We start from the raw sequence: 20933 nt of genomic DNA, 5'->3' as shown, positions 1-20933 counted from the left end.
ACCAGTACATTTTGATCCAATAGAGATTGAATAACTGTTTCAATTCCAGCAATGGCTCTCTGAGGCAAGTTGTACTGTCTGATAGCTGGAAATGTGACATTTGGTTTGAGTGTGACTTTATGAGGTGGAGCCGAATTCACACAACCTACATGATTTTTGTGTTTTGCCCACAAAGTTAAAGGAACCTCTGACAACTCTGGTGGAAACAAATGTGCTCTCTGGTAACTGAGTGTTCTCACTTAATGATAACACATACAGTTCCTCGCCCAAGTGTATTATTGTTTGGTTCTGAGAGGCTGTTACAGCTCCTCTCAGTGCTTGGCATCGAGCCACCATTTTACCAAGATGTTTTGCCTCTTTTCCGAGCGCGACAGCTACAATGATGTGTGGAAATGAATCTTTAACATCAAACAGTGTATGTTGTGTGTCAGACAGTCGAATTGGAATAGCGCACCCCTGTGGACCAACAAACAAACAATGCTCACTCTCCAACCCCTCGCGTTTGTTTAGGAAATCATTAGCCAATACCATATACTGATCCAAAGGGTTAAAGGCTGCTGTGCAATGACAATTCAGGAGAGGCCTCATGGCAGACATCAATGACGCACATGCTGGTGATGTTGTGGCAATTTTCTGAATGTTGGGAACTGTGAACATAGAAGACATGTTAAAATTTGGCAATGTCCAACAATACAAACAATCAACAGTGGATTGCAAAAACTGAAATGCTTGGTCTGCTCTGTGATCAGGTAGGGTTAAAAACAACCCTTCAGGGGTGCAGTGAATTGTTGCATGGAGCTTACAAAGCAAATCTCGCCCCATTAGGTTAATTGGGCTCTTTTCAGATATCAGAAAAGAGTGCTGTACATTTGTGCCTTCTACGCTTATTTCAGCTTGATGTGATAACGGCTCTTCATTAGGAATGCCGGAGACTCCGACTGTTGTGATAAATCTAGAGGTCGGAGTGCACACATGCTCAGAAGTTTTTACTGTGGAGATAGTTGCTCCACTGTCCGCCAAAATATCAACATTATTACCATTAACTTGAACTGATATCATTGGATCCTCAGAGGGATTATTCGAAATTTGAATAGTTGCTGCTTGAATGTGAATTGGTTGTTCTGATCCTATCTCTCCATGGCCTCCGTATGCTTGATTGTAATATGTCTGCGATGTGTACGCAGCCGGCTGGGGTGTGTGTGAGCCAGGAGGAGGAGGAGGTGGGGGAGGAGAGTAAGAGTTCGGATGTTGAGAGCATTGGGGCGCCTATCTGGGTTCGTATGTGAGGCGAAGCTGGTTCGGATTTGTGGGATATCTCTCCTGTCTGGGATTGCTTTGACACTCTTTGGCCCAGTGTCCCTTTTTCCCACATCTGCGACAATTTAATCTCTTTTTGTTGTACTTTCTGTATGTGGGCTGCTCGCCACTCTGATATTTTACCTGTTGCATCATCTGTTTAGACCTAGAAGTGGATTTTTCAGTAGTGAAAATGTCATTCCTGTACATATCCATCAGCTTGCTTTTTGTTGTTTTCCAATCTAGTCTTAGCCAATCTGTGGCTGACAGTTTGTATGCTGTGGAAACTTGCGGTCTCAAATTCTGCAGCAAAATGTGAATGGCAAGGAGACCATTATCCTCTCGTTTCATTCCAGCATTATTATCCCACACTTGCATAAATCGCTGAATAAATTCAGGCACGCTCTCATTAGGACCTTGAACACAGTCAACCACTTCTGAGAAATCACAACGCTTTTTAGCACATTTTGTTATTGCTGTTTTAGCTTCGTTGTTCATCCATTCACTCAAAGGTTTGACTGGCGGCCACCGGCCATCCTCAGTTGCAGCAGGGAAAACAAACTCATCCTTACACAGAGACCAGTGAGTGCGATATGTGCATTCAAGCAACATTTGAACATCAGGTATCAGACTGTTATACACCTTACATGTTTGAGACAACCACACCCAGTACTCTTCAGCCTGCGTTATCGGATTTGGAGACTTTCTGGCCAAATCCAAAATTTCCGCAAGTGTCCATGGTTTGCAAACAGCTGTCTCTCCAATCGTTATTTTAGGATCATTTAAGAAAGCTGGCTCTGTGTTAGCATTTTGTGTCCGTCTGGTGACTCTGGGTGTAGAATTTGTACTCCCAGGTGTTCTGTCTGTGGCACGGCAACGGGAACTTTTAGCACCTCTTGGAACTTTTGCTCCTCTTGTTTTCTCAATTAACTCTCTGTGTTAAATTCTGGTTCACCTTCACAGCTCTCATCTGATGCATTTGAGTCTCCAGCCTCAGTTAAGAGAGCTATCATCGACTTTTTAAGCCAGTCTTTTGATTTCTTTATTTCTGATCCTGATTTTACAATGCTATCCTTTTCTTTCGGCCTAACAGTCTGCAATTTGCTATCTCTCTTTTTCCTTTCTTCGGCCTCCAGCTTCTCTCTTTCCTGCTTGGCCCTAGCTTCTGCTAGCTCTCTCTCCTGTCTGTACATTTCTGCAGCTTCTGCTATCTCTCTCTCCTGTCTAGCCCTTTCTACAGCTTCTTCTAGCTCTCTCTCCTGTCTAGCCCTTTCTACACCTTCTTCTAGCTCTCTCTCCTGTCTAGCCCTTTCTGCAGCTTCTGCTCTTTGTCCCTCCATCACTGCAGCGGCATGCAGGAAAAAATCTGTATCGGCTGTGGCTTGCTGTAAGCTGGCCTGTTCATCTCTGTTACTGTGTTGAGCAGGATTTGTTTTAGTGAGCTTGGGATAGTTGGAGACTGAATGTTTACTTTTCTGTAGCTCTGGTCGTAAAAATTCAACATTTTTCAAAGCACTTAGCAGTTCTTGCTGAGAGGGAATCTTAGCTTGACGCTTTGCCCAATTGTACATCATAGCTGTGGCACACGCACGCAAATTATCACCATGTCTTTGCTTAATGTTGGTCAACTCAATTGCTCTTGTCTGCAAAGCCGCTTCCATCATAGGAATATGATGCATCTCTACACGGGCAGCAATCTTATCTACGGCAGCTTTCAACTCAGCAGAGCACCTTTCAGGTCTTCTCTCATCCACGTGCACTCCATATCTCTGACGAGCCACAGTTATCCACACTCGCATGCATTCTCTCATGTAAGCAAAGTTCCAGGATGGATTACCCACGTTTGTATTAACATTCATCTCTGCCATTTGCAGTTTCTCTTTCTCAAACGACCCCTCATACGGCCACTCTCTCTCTGTCCAGTCATTCATGAGGGAAGAGAACGGAAGTGCAAAATGCCATCCTTTAAGCCTTCCCACAACTCCTATTGGTGCATGTGGAGAAAACATGTCTTGAAACTGTTTTGTGGGGTTGGCTGGTTGTGTGTCTGTAAGAGTGTGTGCATGTGCCTCTGTCTGTGGATTATCAGGTTGATTTGTCTGTTCTACATTTTCACTGGTGTTTCTTACTGCTTGACAGTCTCTCTGTCCTCTAAATTTTGGTGAATCAATTTGTGTAGTTCTAGACTCCAAACTACTACCTGCACTGGACGTGTCGTTGCCCATTTTTATCACTTCACAACATCAGATACACATACAATTTCAACTGCATCTAGGACTCCAACTCCTTTTTTACAATAGCAGCAGTGTTGGTTTGAAACTTAGAATAAACGTGTATACACAAAATTACCGGCGCCCAGGCTCAAACAGAGCCACGTTTCCCAAAGGACACAGAGCAGATGGTCCGCAATCTTGATTTAAGCGAGGTAGAGACAATTACTATCCCCGAAAACGTCTTTTCTTACAGCTTAAACCTCATGCGGGTCCCCCTGTGCCGAGTGCAGCCCGAAGCCGCCCCAGAAACCAAAACAGCCACAATGTGGCCCTACGAGGGGTCAAAAACACCAACTTGCAGTCTGACCCTCCAACACCACACACTCTGCTATTACAACCAATCGTTGTCAATCACATTGATTCTGATACAGTATCCATGTTTTAGTAAAATGGATATTTCGTTTTGATCAATGTCAATTTATGGGCTTTCTTACTTTTGCCTTTGCCAATTTGCAAAATTAAAATCAAAAGGTTCTATTATTTTGATCTGGTCAAACACAGACATGGTAAGGCATAACATTTAAAATTAGCACTTACCCAGTCGTTGTTATGTTGAGATCCTGCTTCGTGATGCCAGTTTGTTAGAGACTTTAATTATGCAGCCCAAATATCAATGGAGAGAGTAGACAGGAGTCCAGGATGTCTTGCATTGGTTTATTTACGTGTACAAGGAGAAATGAATGAATGATCAGTCTAAATTCAAAATTTCAGCAAGTGTCCATGGTTTGCAAACAGCTGTCTCTCCAATCGTTATTTAAGGATCATTTAAGAAAGCTGGCTCTGTGTTAGCATTTTGTGTCCGTCTGGTGACTCTAGAATTTGTACTCCCAGGTGTTCCGTCTGTGGCACGGCAACAGGAACTTTTAGCACCTCTTGGAGCTTGTGCTCCTCTTGTTTTCTCAATTAACTCTCCATCTGTGTTAAATTCTGGTTCACCTGTACAAGGAGAAATGAATGAATGATCAGTGTTATGTTCTGATGCTCCCTTAAAATTCTGAAGTTTCTCTCCTCCGGGGATAGACTTTAAACCACACAGATAATGCCACAGGTTGAGCCATGCCCAAATATGGGCAGCTCCAACACATCTACAATATACAGAATGTAGTCTACTGGTCTATAGACAAAACATTGCTTAGACCTCACTCAGGACCTTAGTCCTACATCTAACACTATATCAAACCTCTGACTCCAGTTACCTTTACCCTGTTCAGGGAAAACAGTCAAAGACATATCTGACCTTGGCTGCTATAGCAACACTATCAGAATGCCTCCTGTTTTCCCCAAAAGGAGCAGACTCACTGCTTACCACTATCTCAAGGGGAGACTGTCTAAACCAGCATAATCAGCACTACATGGACCACAGAAGAAAATGGAAATCTGGTGATTGACAGCAGTTCAAGCAGCACTTAACACAAAGAGCCCATCAAGTATCATTTCACTATAATTTGTACAATTAGACTGAAAATCAGTCAATTCTGGAAAATGATGAATAGATAAAAACAGGACAAAAAGAGGCGTCCTTCTTACATCAGAGACAGTTACTTAATAAGGCACATGCAAACACACCTTTCCTTTAATTCCTTTATCGGATTTAGAGAAGCCCCTCACTCATGCTGATGTGTGTTACTATGGTTACTAAATGATTTGCTTAAACATACAGTATACATTGTTTCTAAGGATGGCTTGATAATAAGTTAATACTTATGGTAGTTTAGTGGTAACTAGAGTTCATCTGAACACTGATTGTTACAGTGTTAACTGTTTTAGATTTCTCCCCACAGATTTTCTTACTTATCCCATAAAGCATCTAGCAGATACTTTTTTTATATGTTGTTTTGAAAGTTTTGAAATATCCACAACTGAGACAGCTGAGATAATGTATTAATGAGCAATATCATTGTTTGCTTCCTAAACTTTAAACAGTTTTTCTTTGAAACCTAAACATTATACATGCTGCCATTTACAGATGACACAAGAATCTTTAAAGTTAAAACTCAAAGGGCCTGATTTACTAAGATCCCAAATAGTGGGTACTAAACTGCGTGCACAGTTCAATAGATTGCATGTTTCGTTTATGTGCGTTTTGCAGGTGATCTACTAAGAATAACTGTAAATGAAAACAGGTGCAACAGGTGCAGACAACAGTATTTAAATGAGGGTTTTGTGTCTTTATGGAGAGTTTGGACGAGTACAAAGCTGCAAGTACAAAATGAAATGTGATCAGGTTCTAGTGGAAGAGGTTAACTAATATATTGAGTTATAACAAAAACTAATATTACCAGAGAAACCCACATATGGAGAATATTAGTGACAAAGTCAATGCTGTTAGTAAAACCAAAAATATTCCACTCCAAAAATATTAACACAGGTGGAAAAACTCTGTCCTGTGTGTATTCTGTCATTGTGCCTCCGTCTCCTTGTCTCCATAGTAACAGCCGGTTAATACCTGTCCTTCAAAGGTATTATTTATAGACGCAGTTAGCGTCAGAAAAAAAACCAAAATCCTACTGTGTTACTCCACACAGCTTTTGACATTACCAAACTCTTGAAAGATCTTCAAGATTAATGGCACAGCTGTAGCTCAGGGGGCAGAGCGGCTCGCCCATTAGTCCCCGAATTGGTCCTGATGGCTGTGCCAGAAGTGTGTGAGTGAATGAGTGTGTGAATGTGCATTAAGATTAGTACCTGCTGAAAAAGTTGGCACCTTGCATATGAGCCTCTGCCATCAGCATATGAATATGTGTGTGAATGGGTGAATGCTGACATTTATTATAAAGCACTTTTAGTGGTTGGAAGACTAGAAAGGTGCTCATGTTGTGTTCACCATCTTAGATTAGTTTAGTTTACATAGTTTAGTTTTTCATGGCAATCCATCTATTAGTTGTTAAAACATTTCTTTAAAAAAACCACAAATGCTAACCTCATGGTGGCGCTAGAGTGGAAGAGTCAGACGGTCACCAAAGTAATTAGGATTCAGCCTCTGAGAATAATGAATGTCTGGACAAAAGTTCATTGCAATTCCACTGATAGTTGTTGCAATAGTTCAGTCTGGACCAGAGGAGGGACTGACTAACATTCATCCATAGTCATGTAGCTAGCCTGGCTAAAAAATGTTTCCTCCTGTACAGAGAATGGAAGGTGTTGTCATGCAGCATGAATTCAGTCAGTTAGAATACATTTTAATAATGAGCACCTTTGGATATAAGTATCAACATGTCCAGAGCTGACCACAGCCACCACACTCTGTTAAGAACAAAACTATAAATGTCTTGCACTCAATGTTTTTGATACTCAAATAAGTTTTGGGTCTTTCTTGATGGTTGTTTCTGCTCTCTTTTAGTTCCTAGGCCTGATGGAGACCATAGACAGGCAGAGGGATGAGATGGGACGCTCTAACAGGTGAGAGACAGTGTTACTATGTTAGCTCATTGATCATAACCATCATTTAAGACTGAGATCAGTAAGAGACACAATCTCCACATCGCATGTTATTTAGGCAGCACATGTATGCAGAAACAGATTATAAAAGAAACACTTACAAATCAAATGATATGTCCATGACCTCATAGCAATAACCTCATGACCTCTTTTCTCTTTCATTAGGTCCACTTCCGTTCAGATAGGTCAACTCCAGGAAGCTCTGAATGAGAGGAAGTCAGCTGTCAACTCACTCACGGCCAAGTAATCATTTAATCTTCCTCTATTCTATACTCACAATATGCAGAACAACATCGTCTGTATGTGTGTAATATAAGTGACTTTCTCCATTTTCAGTTAAGCAAAGGTAGTATGAAAATCTAAAGTATGGACCACAGTATATACTTTGTATAATGAGATGCTCCTCCACTCATTCACTGAATATTAATAGATCTTGATAGTTTCCTGCTACACAGATGACCCTATCCTGAAGCCCTTACATTCATTTTTTTGACCCATAGAAAGTGATTAGCAAAGTGTACCCAGATACACTGCAAAAGATTTCCAACTACAACATATACATTTTCCTTAAACACATGAACATTTCTGCTGATGACATGTTCATGTGGCACTTGTGTGGGTGCGTGGGTGCGTGCGTGCGTAGGTGCGTGCGTGCGTGCGTGCGTGCGTGCGTGAAATCGTGCATTTCTGATGTCAGTTACATTGCTATTATGATGATGAATATGAAGGTATGATGATAGGGTGTTGTGATGTGTAGGTGTGGTAATCCCCTTTTTCTTTTCGGAAGTTGAATTTAAAAGGCACTCGCGCCACACGCTTCATGCCATGCGCTATAGATCGTTAAATAGGGCTCACAGTGTTTCAGAGTGGCAGATTATAACACTGGTTAATATGGAAATGAAGGCAAGCTTGAAAACTAACGTGGTCAGATTGAGGCTGGTCTAGAGGAAAACATGAATTTATTTATTGTATTGCTTATTTAAATAACCTTTATGGAAAATAACAATTTAAAGCATGATTCATCTGATCAGCTTGCTTTATGAAACTACCCACAGGGCTGCTGACTTAACTAGGCTTGAAATTGTGAGCCTCCTCAAAAAATTGGTTATAGTGAAAAAAATCTACTCACCTGTCCTGACAAAAAGAGCCTCTTGCTAGTAAAGTGAGAGTCTGCTTAAAGTCAACTGGTCTGGCTGACCTGTACTCATGTGAAGATGCCAAACTAGATTTCAAAGCCACATGTACTGGGGCCCCAGAGTGAACTCATACTACTTTAACTACAGTATATACAGTGACTCTTATGATGTTTTTCAGGTTACAGATGACAGAGGCTGCCCTCACCCTCTCTGAGCAGAAAAACCACAACATGGGAGAGCTGCTGACACGTTTGAAGGCTGAGAAAGAAGAACGGCGTGAACAGCAGAGCCGAGAGAGGAAAAAAGAGCAAGAGGTAAAGAACGACTGGAGGAGGGACAGCGCTGCAGAAAGTCTTTTCAACACAATTTCAGTGTGATTTGCATAAGAAACCAGAACAACGGCTTTTTTGATTGCTGCTTATATATGTATTTGCATATTTTAAAAATAGCGTTGCTTACCAGGAAATAACGTTTGTAATTTGCAGATGACCTATATATATATTTTTTTTCAAGAGAGGAAAATATTCTACCTAGGAAGATCAAACAGAGATACGATTATGATGAAGAGTTTTTCCAACTGCCTGTTGAGTCCACCGTAGGAAGTTAACTGTCTGGTGTTAGGCTCACTGCTCCATTACAGTTTCCTCATTGCATGCAAATATTGGCACAGACAATGTGTGTTGTGTTGTATTTGATTTTCAGCAACTTGTAGAGTCCTCTAATACCAGTAACTTCTGGCATTACCTCTGTGTACATAAATCAAAACACAACTGCAACACAATATTCAGCCAAATGGTTTGTTTGACTTTATTGCTGCTATTTAGTCTGACTCATTCAGTGATTTAGAAGAGCGAGGTATTGGCTTTAATCCAATACACATATCACACTGATATATGTGAAATACTAATAATCCTTCCTTTGAATCCTTCAGTTATACAATGATTGGTCATTTACAGAAATGACAGAAATTAAATTCCAAACCATTAATCCATTAGACTGATACAAAAGTCATCTTCCAAATATCCACCAGGTAAGTATTCCTAAGGGTCTACGATTAACGAATACCTGTCAGAGTGGATTCCGTTCATGACACCAGACTGTGGGAAATATTACTAGAGAATATGAGGGTCTGTGTACAGCAGAAGATGAAGAGAGTTCAGCTGTATACAAGCAGTTTTCTCTCACTCAGTGTAATGAGAGTTTTTGGACTATGAGATTGCTGTATTGCAGCAGTGCTCGTTGACATCTTGCTGTTAATAATTGCTGTAAGTTAATGTACCTCAGTGATTCATATGAAATTGTTTTCCACCCTGTAGGACAGTGTGCTCAGAGAGGGTAAGCTCTTCCGAGAGACCCAAAACCTGACTGAGACCAACCTCCAACTCAGGAATAAGGTATGACATGTCTGTTTAGGATGGGGAGAATTCTGTGTGTGTGTGTGTGTGTGTGTGTGTGTGTGTGTGTGTGTGTGTGTGTGTGTGTGTGTGTGTGTGTGTCTGTGTGTCTGTGTGTGTGTGTGTGTGTGTGTGTGTGTGTGTGTGTGTGTGTGTGTGTGTGGTTGCATCATTATGGTACCAATGCTAAAGGCGTAATTTATGTTAAGTTTATTTGTGTGTGTGTGCGTGTGCGTGTGTCGGTGTGTGTGCGTGTTAGGTGGAGGAGATGGAGCGCAGGTGTAAGTCTCAACAGCAGCAGATCTTTGAGCTGAAGCAGGAACTAACCAACAGCACAGCCGAGTTCAAGCTGCGACTAGCACAGGCAGAAGGTAACACACACTGAAACCGCTGCACACACACACACACACACACACATCCTCCATCACAGATAGGCAAAGAGAACATCGTTTTCCACATGAAACCCAGGAGAGATTTGCTTTGTCTCACTCTCTGACAGATCGTCTTGAAATAGAGAAGCGAAGGTCGAAGCAAACCCTGGAGGACATGGATCACCTGCGACAGAAAGAGGTGCTCTCTGGATCTTTGTTAATGAACTGTACTTGTATTGCCCTTTTCTAGTCATTTGTTCACTTAAAGTGCTTTTACACTACATGTCACATTCACACACACATTCATACACTGATGACGGGCTACCACACAGGGTACCAACCTGCTCATTCACTCACACATTCAAGTTTGGTTGAAGTATTTTAGCCAAGGACACATCAACATGTGGACTGGAGGACCAAGGATTGGAACTGCAAATCTTCTGATCAGTGGACCTCTACCTCCTGAGCCACAGCCTAACCCTAACCCTGTTCTAGTCAGAAATGTGGTCAACATCACACGGCTGATGCTCAAATCCAACCACTTATTCCATTTAAGATTTCATTTAGAGATTGGGTCATGAGGAGCATTTTAAATGCTTTCTTAGGTAGGAATTAGGAATAGGAAAACACACAGTAAATATTACCCACATATACTTTAACTGTGAACATTTTTAATTGATTATAAGTTATCTGTGTGAAAGTTAGCCAATTTTATGTAATTCCATGTGATAATTACGACGAGGTGCAGACATCAAAACAGAAGTTCATCAGAAAAGGATTAAAGCCAAATGGAATTCATGACTCTCTTGAAATGATATGAAGCAGATGTGTTGCAGTATTTATGCAACTTTTTGGGTTAAAATGATGGCTTAATTCCTGTAATATTTTCCCCCCACAAAATTATGACTTTTTTCTCATAAGATAACAATATTTTCTCAAAATATCACAAGTTTATTCTTCCTCTCAGCCTCCTGTAATCACATCAGGCAAAAATCACTTCACTGTGTACAGCAGTTACAGCACTTTCTTAGCTTTTCATGTTGTAATGTGACACTTATTTTATTTTACTCTGTAGAAATTGTGAAATATCTAAAGTTAACATTTCTGTATAGGTGGAGCATGTGAATCGACATCTAGAGGAGAGTGAGAGAGCCATGCAGGAGCGCATCTTTAAACTGGAGGGACAGCGAATACAACTGGAGGAGGTCAGATCTTTTAAATATCTATTTTTTAAAAACAAAAGCACATGAAATATAACACATGATAGTTATTTATTAGTTAAAAACCTGACTTTGTACATCATTGTGTAGCAGCAGAGCTTAAGCATGTAGCTCAATTTTTTCTTAAAAATGTAAAAAAATAAATCAAACTAAATGCTGTGGCACATGTTGATACCACATGGACACCACGCGAAATGTGACTGGCTTGCGCTGCCTGGGGGTTTCCTCACATCTCTGATATTAAGCAGCCATATCAAAGCAAACCACATCATTATAAACAAGCCACTGTGGGATATGCAACATGATAGTTTACAGGGCTTTTTTCAATAGACACAATCACTGTGAGGTGAATATTAGCAGAGTTCTCCCAAAATACAAATGTGTATTGCTTTTATTTTTACAAAAAAAGATTCTGTTGTAATGTTAACATTTATACTTGTGATGTGCATAATCAGTGGAGTTAATGACATTATAATGTGATCATTTCATTATTTCATATTATAGCATAAAATTATTATTATAATGGTCCATTAGTGAATAGTAAGCCACTATTGTCTGTCATACAGTGAATAAATGATCTCAAAGTAGAAACTGTATTATTCATTTTTTCATTATGCTGAGTGTGAGGAGGATGGTTGCTAACAGAGAGCTTCCCAAATATGAATCAATATATAAATAATGCTATAGTCTTATTGTAAAACAATACTTTGCTCATTTAAAGAAAAAGCAAAATGAATTAGTGAAATTTAATCTACTTTTAACATGTTGCAACTCTGATAGTGTTGAACTGAACTTTGGTTGTGGATGATGTCATATGTCATCATCTTTAGATGGTACGGCTAATTACTAGACAGTAAGTTTAATATATAAAGTTTTGCTTGGTCTAGTCTAAATAGAGTAACTGAAGGAAGTGCAGAAAGTGTTGCCAGCTGCTCCACACACATTGTGGAGCAGCTGGATTAATGCCAAAAGCATTTATTGGGGGGGGGGGTTATTACTTTCCCTAACTGCATTTGTCTAGACAGTTCAGTTATTCAAATCCACAAGTCAGCTTCTATTTGTAATCTGGATCATTTATTCTGTAACTTCCTGATGTTTGTAAGGTTGTATAGCCCCCCGATGCACATTTCTGATATCAGTGTACACATTCATGTATGCATGAATGTAGGAGGAGACATGCGACTAGTAGACACAGTAAATAAACCCCTGTACACTGTACTGTGCTTTGTTGGGGAGAGAGAACTGCTGCTGAAAGCTCCAGGCTGCCTGTGCTTTTAATGAGCCTCATTCACTAATATGTGCTTACAAATGTTCTTACTTTGCATGCAAAATAAGTGCATGTGCAAAATTAACATCAGATCCATGACATGTGGGCACAGGCCAATTTTGTTCTAACCACTGTGTGAATGTTAGTGAATCAGAATCAATCTGAATGGACAGGCGCGTGCCCACTATCTGTAAGGTAGGTAGGTAGGTAGGTAGGTAGGTAGGTAGGTAGGTAGGTAGGTAGGTAGGTAGGTAGGTAGGTAGGTAGGTAGGTAGGTAGGTAGGTAGGTAGGTAGGTAGGTAGGTAGGTAGGTAGGACACTTTATTGATCCCCCTAGGGGGAAATTCAAAATGAACACAACAGTATTCTTAAGTGATAAAAACTAAATAAATAAATGAAATAAACTAAAATACCATATACAATAATATACAACAACTATAAATACTAGTTATTATTAGTTATTGGAACATTTAATTCCTATGCTGTGCACACACACTTGCAGGGAAATGACACCTATTTTTTTTTTTTTTTTTTTTTTTTTTTTTTTTTTAAACTTACAACTAATAAGTATCAAATAAACAAGAATACATTAAAAAAAACATACTACTACTACTTCTACTACCACGCCCCATTTATCTACATAAAGAAAGCTCTGTTGGAGCAGGGCAGCAGTGGAGAGAGCTGTCACACATTGAAAAGACTGCTGTGATGGTAAACATGTATACATCCTGCTGGTAAAATGCAAACCCTAGTTTCAGCAGTAGAAACCAGAATACTCAGATTTGGCTGGTAAACATGTCATTGGCACAACTGTGTGTTAATCACACAGACCTCTTGCACCACATCTGGAATTGATTCAAATATGTCTGTACTACTGCGCCAGGTGCACACCGTGTTTCTTCTCTGTCTATAACAGACTGTGATGTAGTGAAAGCAGAGCGCCTCCCTGTGACACTACTGACCTGTCAGACTGTAGGGAACACTGAACAGGCTGCTGCTTACACCAGCTACACCTATCAAAGCCAAATCTGGTTGGTGTCACATTTCACAATGGAAACAAGTTGTTGTCATCTAAAAGTGGAAACAGGACATTTTTGATGTATTATAATTTGATTCTATTTATGAAATGTTATATGTTTAGGGCTAATCATTTTTGAATAAGTGTGGTTATAGTATATTACTATTATTATTATTATTATAGAGGCTGACAGGAAGCAGGGAGAGAGAGAGAGGGGAATGACCTGCAGCAAAGGTCCCTTGCTGGATTCCAATCAGGGACACTGTGATTATGTGGCATGTGCCTTTAACCACTCAGCTACCCAAGCACTCCGGTTCTACTATATTCTTACATCAAATATTGACTATACATTCATTAAGGCAGTGGGACGTTTATGAGTTAGGGTAGGTAGGTAGGTAGGTAGGGTAAGGTTACTTTATTGATCCCCCTAAGGGGAAATTCAAAATTGACACAACAGTATTCTTGCAAAGTGATATAAAATAAAATGAAATCAAATAAGATAAAATATAATATATATATATAATGAAACAATCTTCAAATACTAAATACAATAAATCATAAATATACAATGCATTAGTAGGAGTGGGAGGTACTGGGAGCTGTGGTGTTGAACAGTCTGATGGCTGACTTAGGCAGTTTCTAAATGTGTTAGCAGAGTAAGAACAAACATTTTGAACACGATGAATCCCACATTTGTGCTTAAAACATTCAAACGCACAGTTTAAGCACAGATTGATCTCATGTATTAATCCATTAATGAATAATCCATCTCTTACAGGAGATTAGTAAAGCTAAGGCAGCATGTGTGACAGAGAGAGCCCAGGCAGAAGAGGAACTGGGAAGAGTTCGTGCTCAAGTGCGGTTTGAAGAGGTGGGTTAAAAAATATGTATCAGATATTTATATTTGCATGATCAGATATGAAGATGACATCAGCTCACTTTCTATGCAGCTGTCTAGTGAATTTGTGACCTGAATTATGAATGAATCTTCTGACATTCTTTGTAACTTTGTCTTCTATTTCATCATCAGCAAAATAGTGTCTTTTCTTCTTTTCTTCTTTTTCTGTTCATCTTGGCTCACGCAAGGAAATGATTAGTAGAATAATGTGATATGAACCTGAAAAGCATGGACATACTGTACCTGCAGCCTTTCACAAACAAGTTATAGTTTTTATTCTGAGCATTTGTAGCTCATTGTATTACTCCTGCACGTCTGTTCTGTTCATGCACAAGTTTTCCACTGGTAGTTTTATGAGGACAATAGAGCAGCAGAGCCAGCTCACACAGAACCCCCTCTCCTAAAACATTTATCCAGTTATCATAAAAGCTCCTAAGCACAGAATATCAAACAAGTGCAAAGAAAAACAAAGCAATACAGTCATTTACTGCTTTGTTTTGGAAGCCTATAATTGCTTTGGAGTGATAATATTCAGTCGGCTTTCAGTTATCTTTTTATGAAAATAAATTTTTAATAGCCGGAAATTACTGGTGACAAACAGCATCTCAACTGTCCTAACGGTTTTATAGAGACACGCCTTGGGACTGTTGTAACATAGATCTGTAGTGCATCACTGAAATAACACCAACAGAACAAAAAAGAGAAAAAAAAACTATTCATTGTTTGTGAAAGGCTGCAGGTACAGTAAATGTGTCTTTTTCAGGCTCATGTGATATTGTTTGACTAATGATCATTTCTCTGAGTGAGACACGGTCAACTTGGAACAGAAAATCTGAAGAGACAAAGACAAGAAACTTTTTGGTTGATGACAAAGTAAAAAGTTCCAACTCATGTTTCTATGATTCAGTCATAATTCTGGTTAAACACAAATAAATCAGTTTATATTTAATGAGTTCATATGAGTATGATTGGAGCTGCTACTGGTGCCATATCTTCAGTAATCTAAAGAATTGTGATTATACTGTATCACTCTTTCCACAGCAGGCCAGCTTCTACTTTTACTACCCCATCCCACACACTTCTGGCAATTTAACTTTAACTTTAAAGTAAATTTGCTTTAAACAAACTTTGGTTTGAGAAACAGTATTACTTCAAAATATCTCACCTCAGTTTCTCCATCCTCTCGTCTTTTCTTCCACCTTGTTTTTTCGGAGCAGCAGGAACATGTGTCATCCCTGGAGGAGAAGCTTCGCTCTGTGCGCTCCTCACTGCAGGAGGTGCAGCTCCACTGTTCCCAGCAGAAACAGACCATCTCTGAGCTGCATGCCAAGAACAGCCAGCAGAGCATTGAGATGGACGGACTGCGCCGCAGGATAGAAGAGCTCCAGCAGGTCAGGACACCAGCTGCCTGTTACACACACTGTATTCCATATGTGCCTCCTGTGTGCACACCATACACTCACATTATGAATGAAGTAACGGGGTCGCACTGAGAATGATATTCAAAGTACTATTAATAAATAGATCTGTTTATGCAGTCACATCATCAAATTTGGACATATGAATGTGGGCCTGCATTAAATGTGTCTTTTCCAGAGAAAGCACAGCGTGGGTTAACAGTCACTTCATCAGCAACAAGCTTCCAGGCCTGAAGCCAGCCTGAGCAGCTGGGCCCCGTCTGTGTGGGGTTTGCATTTGTGGGTTTCCTCCCACACTCCAAACACATTCAGTTGAACCAATCTGTGAAATCTGAACCGACTGTGTGTGTGAACGTGCACTATGTGTCAGTGTATATAGTTGTAAAATAGGAGGAGGTTGTACTGGCTCAGGAAGTACTTTACCCTCAACTTCTAAAGACAATGATCATTTATGACACTGTATCATTTTGAATGATTTTAACTTTGTTACTTAGAAATGATATTGTTTGTTTGGTTTGTTTAGTAGTAGGCTGGAAATACTAAGACACCCACCATTCAGATTCAACAAACATCTAATCATATTTATTGAATCAGTTAACGTGTATAGAATTGAGCTGCCGTGCTGTTATTTCTGTCCATGCTGTAGTCTCCATTTTTTTTTATTTAGAAACACAAACTGAAGTAGATTTTTACACCAAATTTAAGAATTCTTAACAAATATGTGTGTATATGTTATGTGTCTGTGTAAAAAAAAATATATATATTGACTGATGTATCATCATAAGATTTTTAAAATCTCAACTAATATTGGTATTGATACCACTCTCCTAAATCAGGTCCTAAAGATGACTTTGAAAGACAAAATGACACTTAATGGTTGCTGAATTCATCTAATATCTGTACAGTCTGAATGTGAGTTGATGTACAGTTCTGAATGTTTTGAATCAAGTTTCCGCAAAGTTGAACCTGAAGTTCACACTCTGACTAATGCTGCAGCATTTTTAGCTCAGTGATTGGATGGTTCTTACTGAAATGCTTTTGGATTCAGAGTTGTCCTTAAATGATAGGTTTGAATTTCAAATCCATTTTAATACAATTCTGACATGCCATATGTACATTAAAGAAGTGTTTGGACAATGTAATCAGTCCTATTCTTCATGCAGATAGTGAGATGACATCGTCCTCAAGTGACTCCAGTATGACGACAAAGATGGGGGACTTCATTCTGTGACTGTTAAAGTTCAGCTGAAGTTAATAAGATAGATAGATAATAGACACATGTGAACTAATAAGAACTATATGGATCCCCTGCAAGGAAACAATGTCTGTAAAACACAGAGAGGATTTCTTTCCTTCCATTTTCCATCTTTCTTCAGATACCTCATGAACATGTCTTGGTGTTTCTTTATTAGCATTAGCATGCTCTGGGGGTTGACCAGGTGGTGTGTTGTTTCAGGAACTGTCGAGTAAGGACCAGGAGAAGGTGGCAGAGGTGAGCCGGGTGAGGGTGGAACTGCAGGAGCAGATCGGACACTTACAGGCAGAGAGAACGGCACAAGGAGGACTGAAGGAGAAGATCAATGCTCTGGAGAGAGAGATTAAAGGTGAACCCTCACTGTTTCATTCCAAACACTCTGTTCTGCTCATCGCTTTACATGAGTCTTGTTTTCTTTTTTATTGCCATGTTACACTACAAAAAGGTACATTTCAAAAAGCCATTTAGTTTCATATTGCATTTATGTGTCTTTTACCCTCTTTACTCTCACCCTTAACTTTTAAAGCTCAACCAAAACATTGTAAATAAACAAAGTCACATACCTATAATTTTATAAATGTAAGTCCAAACTTTCCTTGATTATGCACTAATAGGACTAAATATAAATGTGACCTGTCTATTGTTGCTGTGAAAGGTTAGTAAGAAGAGCAGGTTCACTCTGTTGTTACTCAATCACATCAGTGTTAGTTCTAGCCTGAGTTATGGAAATTCTGACGATTTCAAAAGAAATAGAAAAATCATACAATCTTATATCTGGTTAAATTAAACCTCATTTCTCTCTTAAGGAGCATATTTTACTTACATGAATTCTTGAGATAATTCAATGTTGCAAAAAATGTCGAAAATATTATATTCAACCATGGAAAAAAATTGACCAACAGGTTCAAGTAACACTTCAGTTTTCCAACAGCTTTACTTGTTTTGGTGCTTTTCTAGTTAGAAGTTTCACAAATAACTTGAAACAAGTCAAAATGAACCAGGACAACCAGAATTAGAACACCCAAGAGTTTTATGTTTAAGGGGGAAAAAATCTTCACTGTAAAAGCAACACAAGGCAATCTAAAGACATTTGAATGCAATTAAAAGATGTTGATTTGGAATTAAAAAATAAAACTTCCCCGACCTGTATATAATGTGATATTTTCTCCTGTTATTGAGTCAGATATTGTACAACTGAAATGTATCCTGTCTGTAATTTAACACATTTTCTGTACTGCTGTCTTTGTCTGTTGTGTCCTGCAGTACTGAGCAGTAACCACAGGGAGGCGCTGCTCGACAAAGAGAGCGAGATGTCCTCTCTGCTGGAGAAGCTGCGGCTGAGAGAGGCAGAGATCCAGAGGATGAGGGAGGACGAGGCCCAGAGAGCGAGCTACCTGCAGAGTGCCATCCTCACCTACGTTCAGGGCTCCCCTCTGGGACACTACAGCAGCCCCAAGAAATGATCCACACCTCCACACACCTCCACGCACCTCCACGCACCTCCACCCATCAGCTCTGACCTCTGAACTCACTGGGTCCTGCACAGGTCAGAGGAGTCTGAAAACCTGCAGGATAGAACAAATATCATGTTTTTTTTAGAAACACAATCAGGATTATTACAGTAAGAAGGGGGAGATCATTGGTGCTTGGAGACATGGCTGTGAGCAGTAATCACACTGAGCAGATGTGACACATTCAGTCAACAAATGAAGGTTTTTAAAGTTTGGAATTTTAAACTTTGTCCTCACTTCCAGTTGCTGCTCCTCAAAAGGACTGGTTCAGTTTGAACTGTGGTCTGGTTTACTGCTGGGACTCTACCTCCCACACACACACTGACTAAATACAAACCTCACCACTTTTTTGAGTCCTAACACATGTGCTCAGCTTAGTACTTCTACTGCAGTTTGTAGGTTTCTTAGCTGTTCTGTCAGTCTGTCCATCTATTCATTCATTCCTTCAATCTACCAGACACATATCCATGACATTTATTGTGGACATTCATGGTGCCCAAGGAATGAATGCTATACACCAGATTAGTTTATGATCTAACAGCCAGGTTGTCATTAGATTAGAGTACATTCAAGCTCCTGAGGGAATGAATAACACCACCGTCAGAGCAAAATGTACATTTCTAGCTCAACTACTATTCAACTTCAATGAATAGCTAAATGATCAATATGTTGGTTATTCACTCTGTCATTTGCATATTATAGAGTGTAATGAACACTTCAGCCTCAGGGCTTGCCAGCAGTGCATTAGACTCTGATGTTTTTGTTCACTTTTTTCTTGCTGGATGAGATTATTACCAGTTTCCAAATAGCATGTTTCATTTGCAAAAACACTGTCAGCTCTATTGTTAGAGCCCCTAAAATGATCTCAAAGTGCCAGAGGTGCTAATAACAGCAGACACCACTTTGTTACTGCACCTTGATTATAGTCTGACTTATTTTAGGAAACAGTGAAACATTCCTGTCTTTCTAAAAGTGAGATGAGAAGATAGATGTCAGTCTCATGTCTGAAGTCTCACGTATAAAGCTGCAGTCTGGATTCTGTGTTACACTGGTGTCAACACATAGTTCCAGCAATTAACACCAACTCATGCTACACAATGTTATGTTTCTATTTGTGTTTGAGTCTGGATAAAACAAATGAGATACTACTTTAAAGGTAGGTGTATTTGTGAATTTTGGACAGAGCCGAGCTAGTTGTTTCCCTCAGTTTACAGTCTTTATGCTAAGCTAGGCTAACCGCGTCTTGACTACAGCTTTGTACCTTTATACTCTACATGAGGTTTGATATCCATCTGAACACACACTCAGAAAGACAATAAATACTTATACACATATTTCCAAAAATGTTTTAACAATACCTTTTAATCCTTACATACTGTTCATACCCTGACTCATAATTAGTCTCTACAATTATTCACATTCATGAGTTGAATGTTTGTGAAAATGTTTGATTTGATTTTATAGAATATGATCAATACAACATGCTTGATGTTAATTTTTTTTAATTATTAACACAGGTCAAATATATAAAAATGTGTATCAGCTGCACAAAAATAAAAAGTAAAAATTCATTTTGTTTTCATTGTTGTATGTTTGGGGTCACATCAGGCTAAACGAAATGTGTATATGGTGTTTTTAGAGCTCTCAAATGTAAAAATGAACAGTATGTAAGGGTTAAGAAAGGAACTCAGTGTTTAATATGAGACTTAACTACCATTAAAAGGACATTTTTATTTGCTGTGATCACAGACCCGTCTTAATGTTTTATATATGTTTAGATCAGAGTAAATTCTTCAGCTCTCACATTAACAGCTGTCACCAACATGCTGTCCAGTCTAATTCTTCTTCTTCTCCTCCTGACTAAATGAATTAAAGGCAGAGTAGCATTGTTAACGTGTTTACATACAAAATGAGATTCAGTTGAAATATGCCTTTATACTGTATGTTTCTCCTCAGGTGGCTGCCTCTCTGCAGCTCACACACACACAAAGCACATTCACAAATGTTCTCTGCTGCTTTTGCGTATAACATTTTCCAAATGATCTGTGGATGCAGTCTTTTCTAAGATGTGTATGATGATTGCTGTGTTATATCTAGAGATTGTCTCAGATGTGTGATGGATATTTGTCTTTTTTATTTTTTCGCAGGTGTGTTTTTACCATTTTTTGCTCTGTTTTTGATGACCTGTGTTTTTATATCAGTAAAACGTGCTAATTTCTGAAGGAGCTGTCTCATGCTTTCTCTTCATGTGTGAATGATTTAGTGCTTAATCTGGATTAGTCCATTATTCTATTTAACAGATAACATTACAGTGTTCAGTGTGGTGTGTTGATGGGGTGGGGATGTATGAGGTCACTGGGTCTTGAAATTACAGCCAAAGAGCAAACGTGATCAAGATAGTTCACTTCCATTTTCTATCCAGTGAAACCTTTGTCTGT

At 39.3% G+C, this 20933-nt stretch overlaps 1 protein-coding gene across 1 annotated transcript in view; it reads left to right on the top strand.

The window, feature by feature from the left end:
• The window catches only part of lrrc45 (leucine rich repeat containing 45), a 31818-nt gene extending 11805 nt beyond the window's left edge, over positions 1 to 20013 (top strand). The window contains exons 8-18 of the mRNA XM_062443078.1: positions 6910 to 6968; positions 7173 to 7250; positions 8322 to 8457; positions 9460 to 9537; positions 9797 to 9908; positions 10037 to 10107; positions 11021 to 11113; positions 14192 to 14284; positions 15529 to 15702; positions 17186 to 17333; positions 18248 to 20013. Of these exons, the coding sequence (XP_062299062.1) occupies positions 6910 to 6968; positions 7173 to 7250; positions 8322 to 8457; positions 9460 to 9537; positions 9797 to 9908; positions 10037 to 10107; positions 11021 to 11113; positions 14192 to 14284; positions 15529 to 15702; positions 17186 to 17333; positions 18248 to 18447 (1242 nt within the window). The 3' untranslated portion in view covers positions 18448 to 20013. The remainder of the gene's footprint in view (positions 1 to 6909; positions 6969 to 7172; positions 7251 to 8321; positions 8458 to 9459; positions 9538 to 9796; positions 9909 to 10036; positions 10108 to 11020; positions 11114 to 14191; positions 14285 to 15528; positions 15703 to 17185; positions 17334 to 18247) is intronic.
• Positions 20014 to 20933: the final 920 nt, after the last annotated feature.

This window comes from Scomber scombrus, chromosome 21, assembly GCF_963691925.1.
Source record: "Scomber scombrus chromosome 21, fScoSco1.1, whole genome shotgun sequence".
NCBI classification, from domain to species: domain Eukaryota; kingdom Metazoa; phylum Chordata; class Actinopteri; order Scombriformes; family Scombridae; genus Scomber; species Scomber scombrus.
This window is presented reverse-complemented; position numbering and strand designations above follow the sequence as displayed.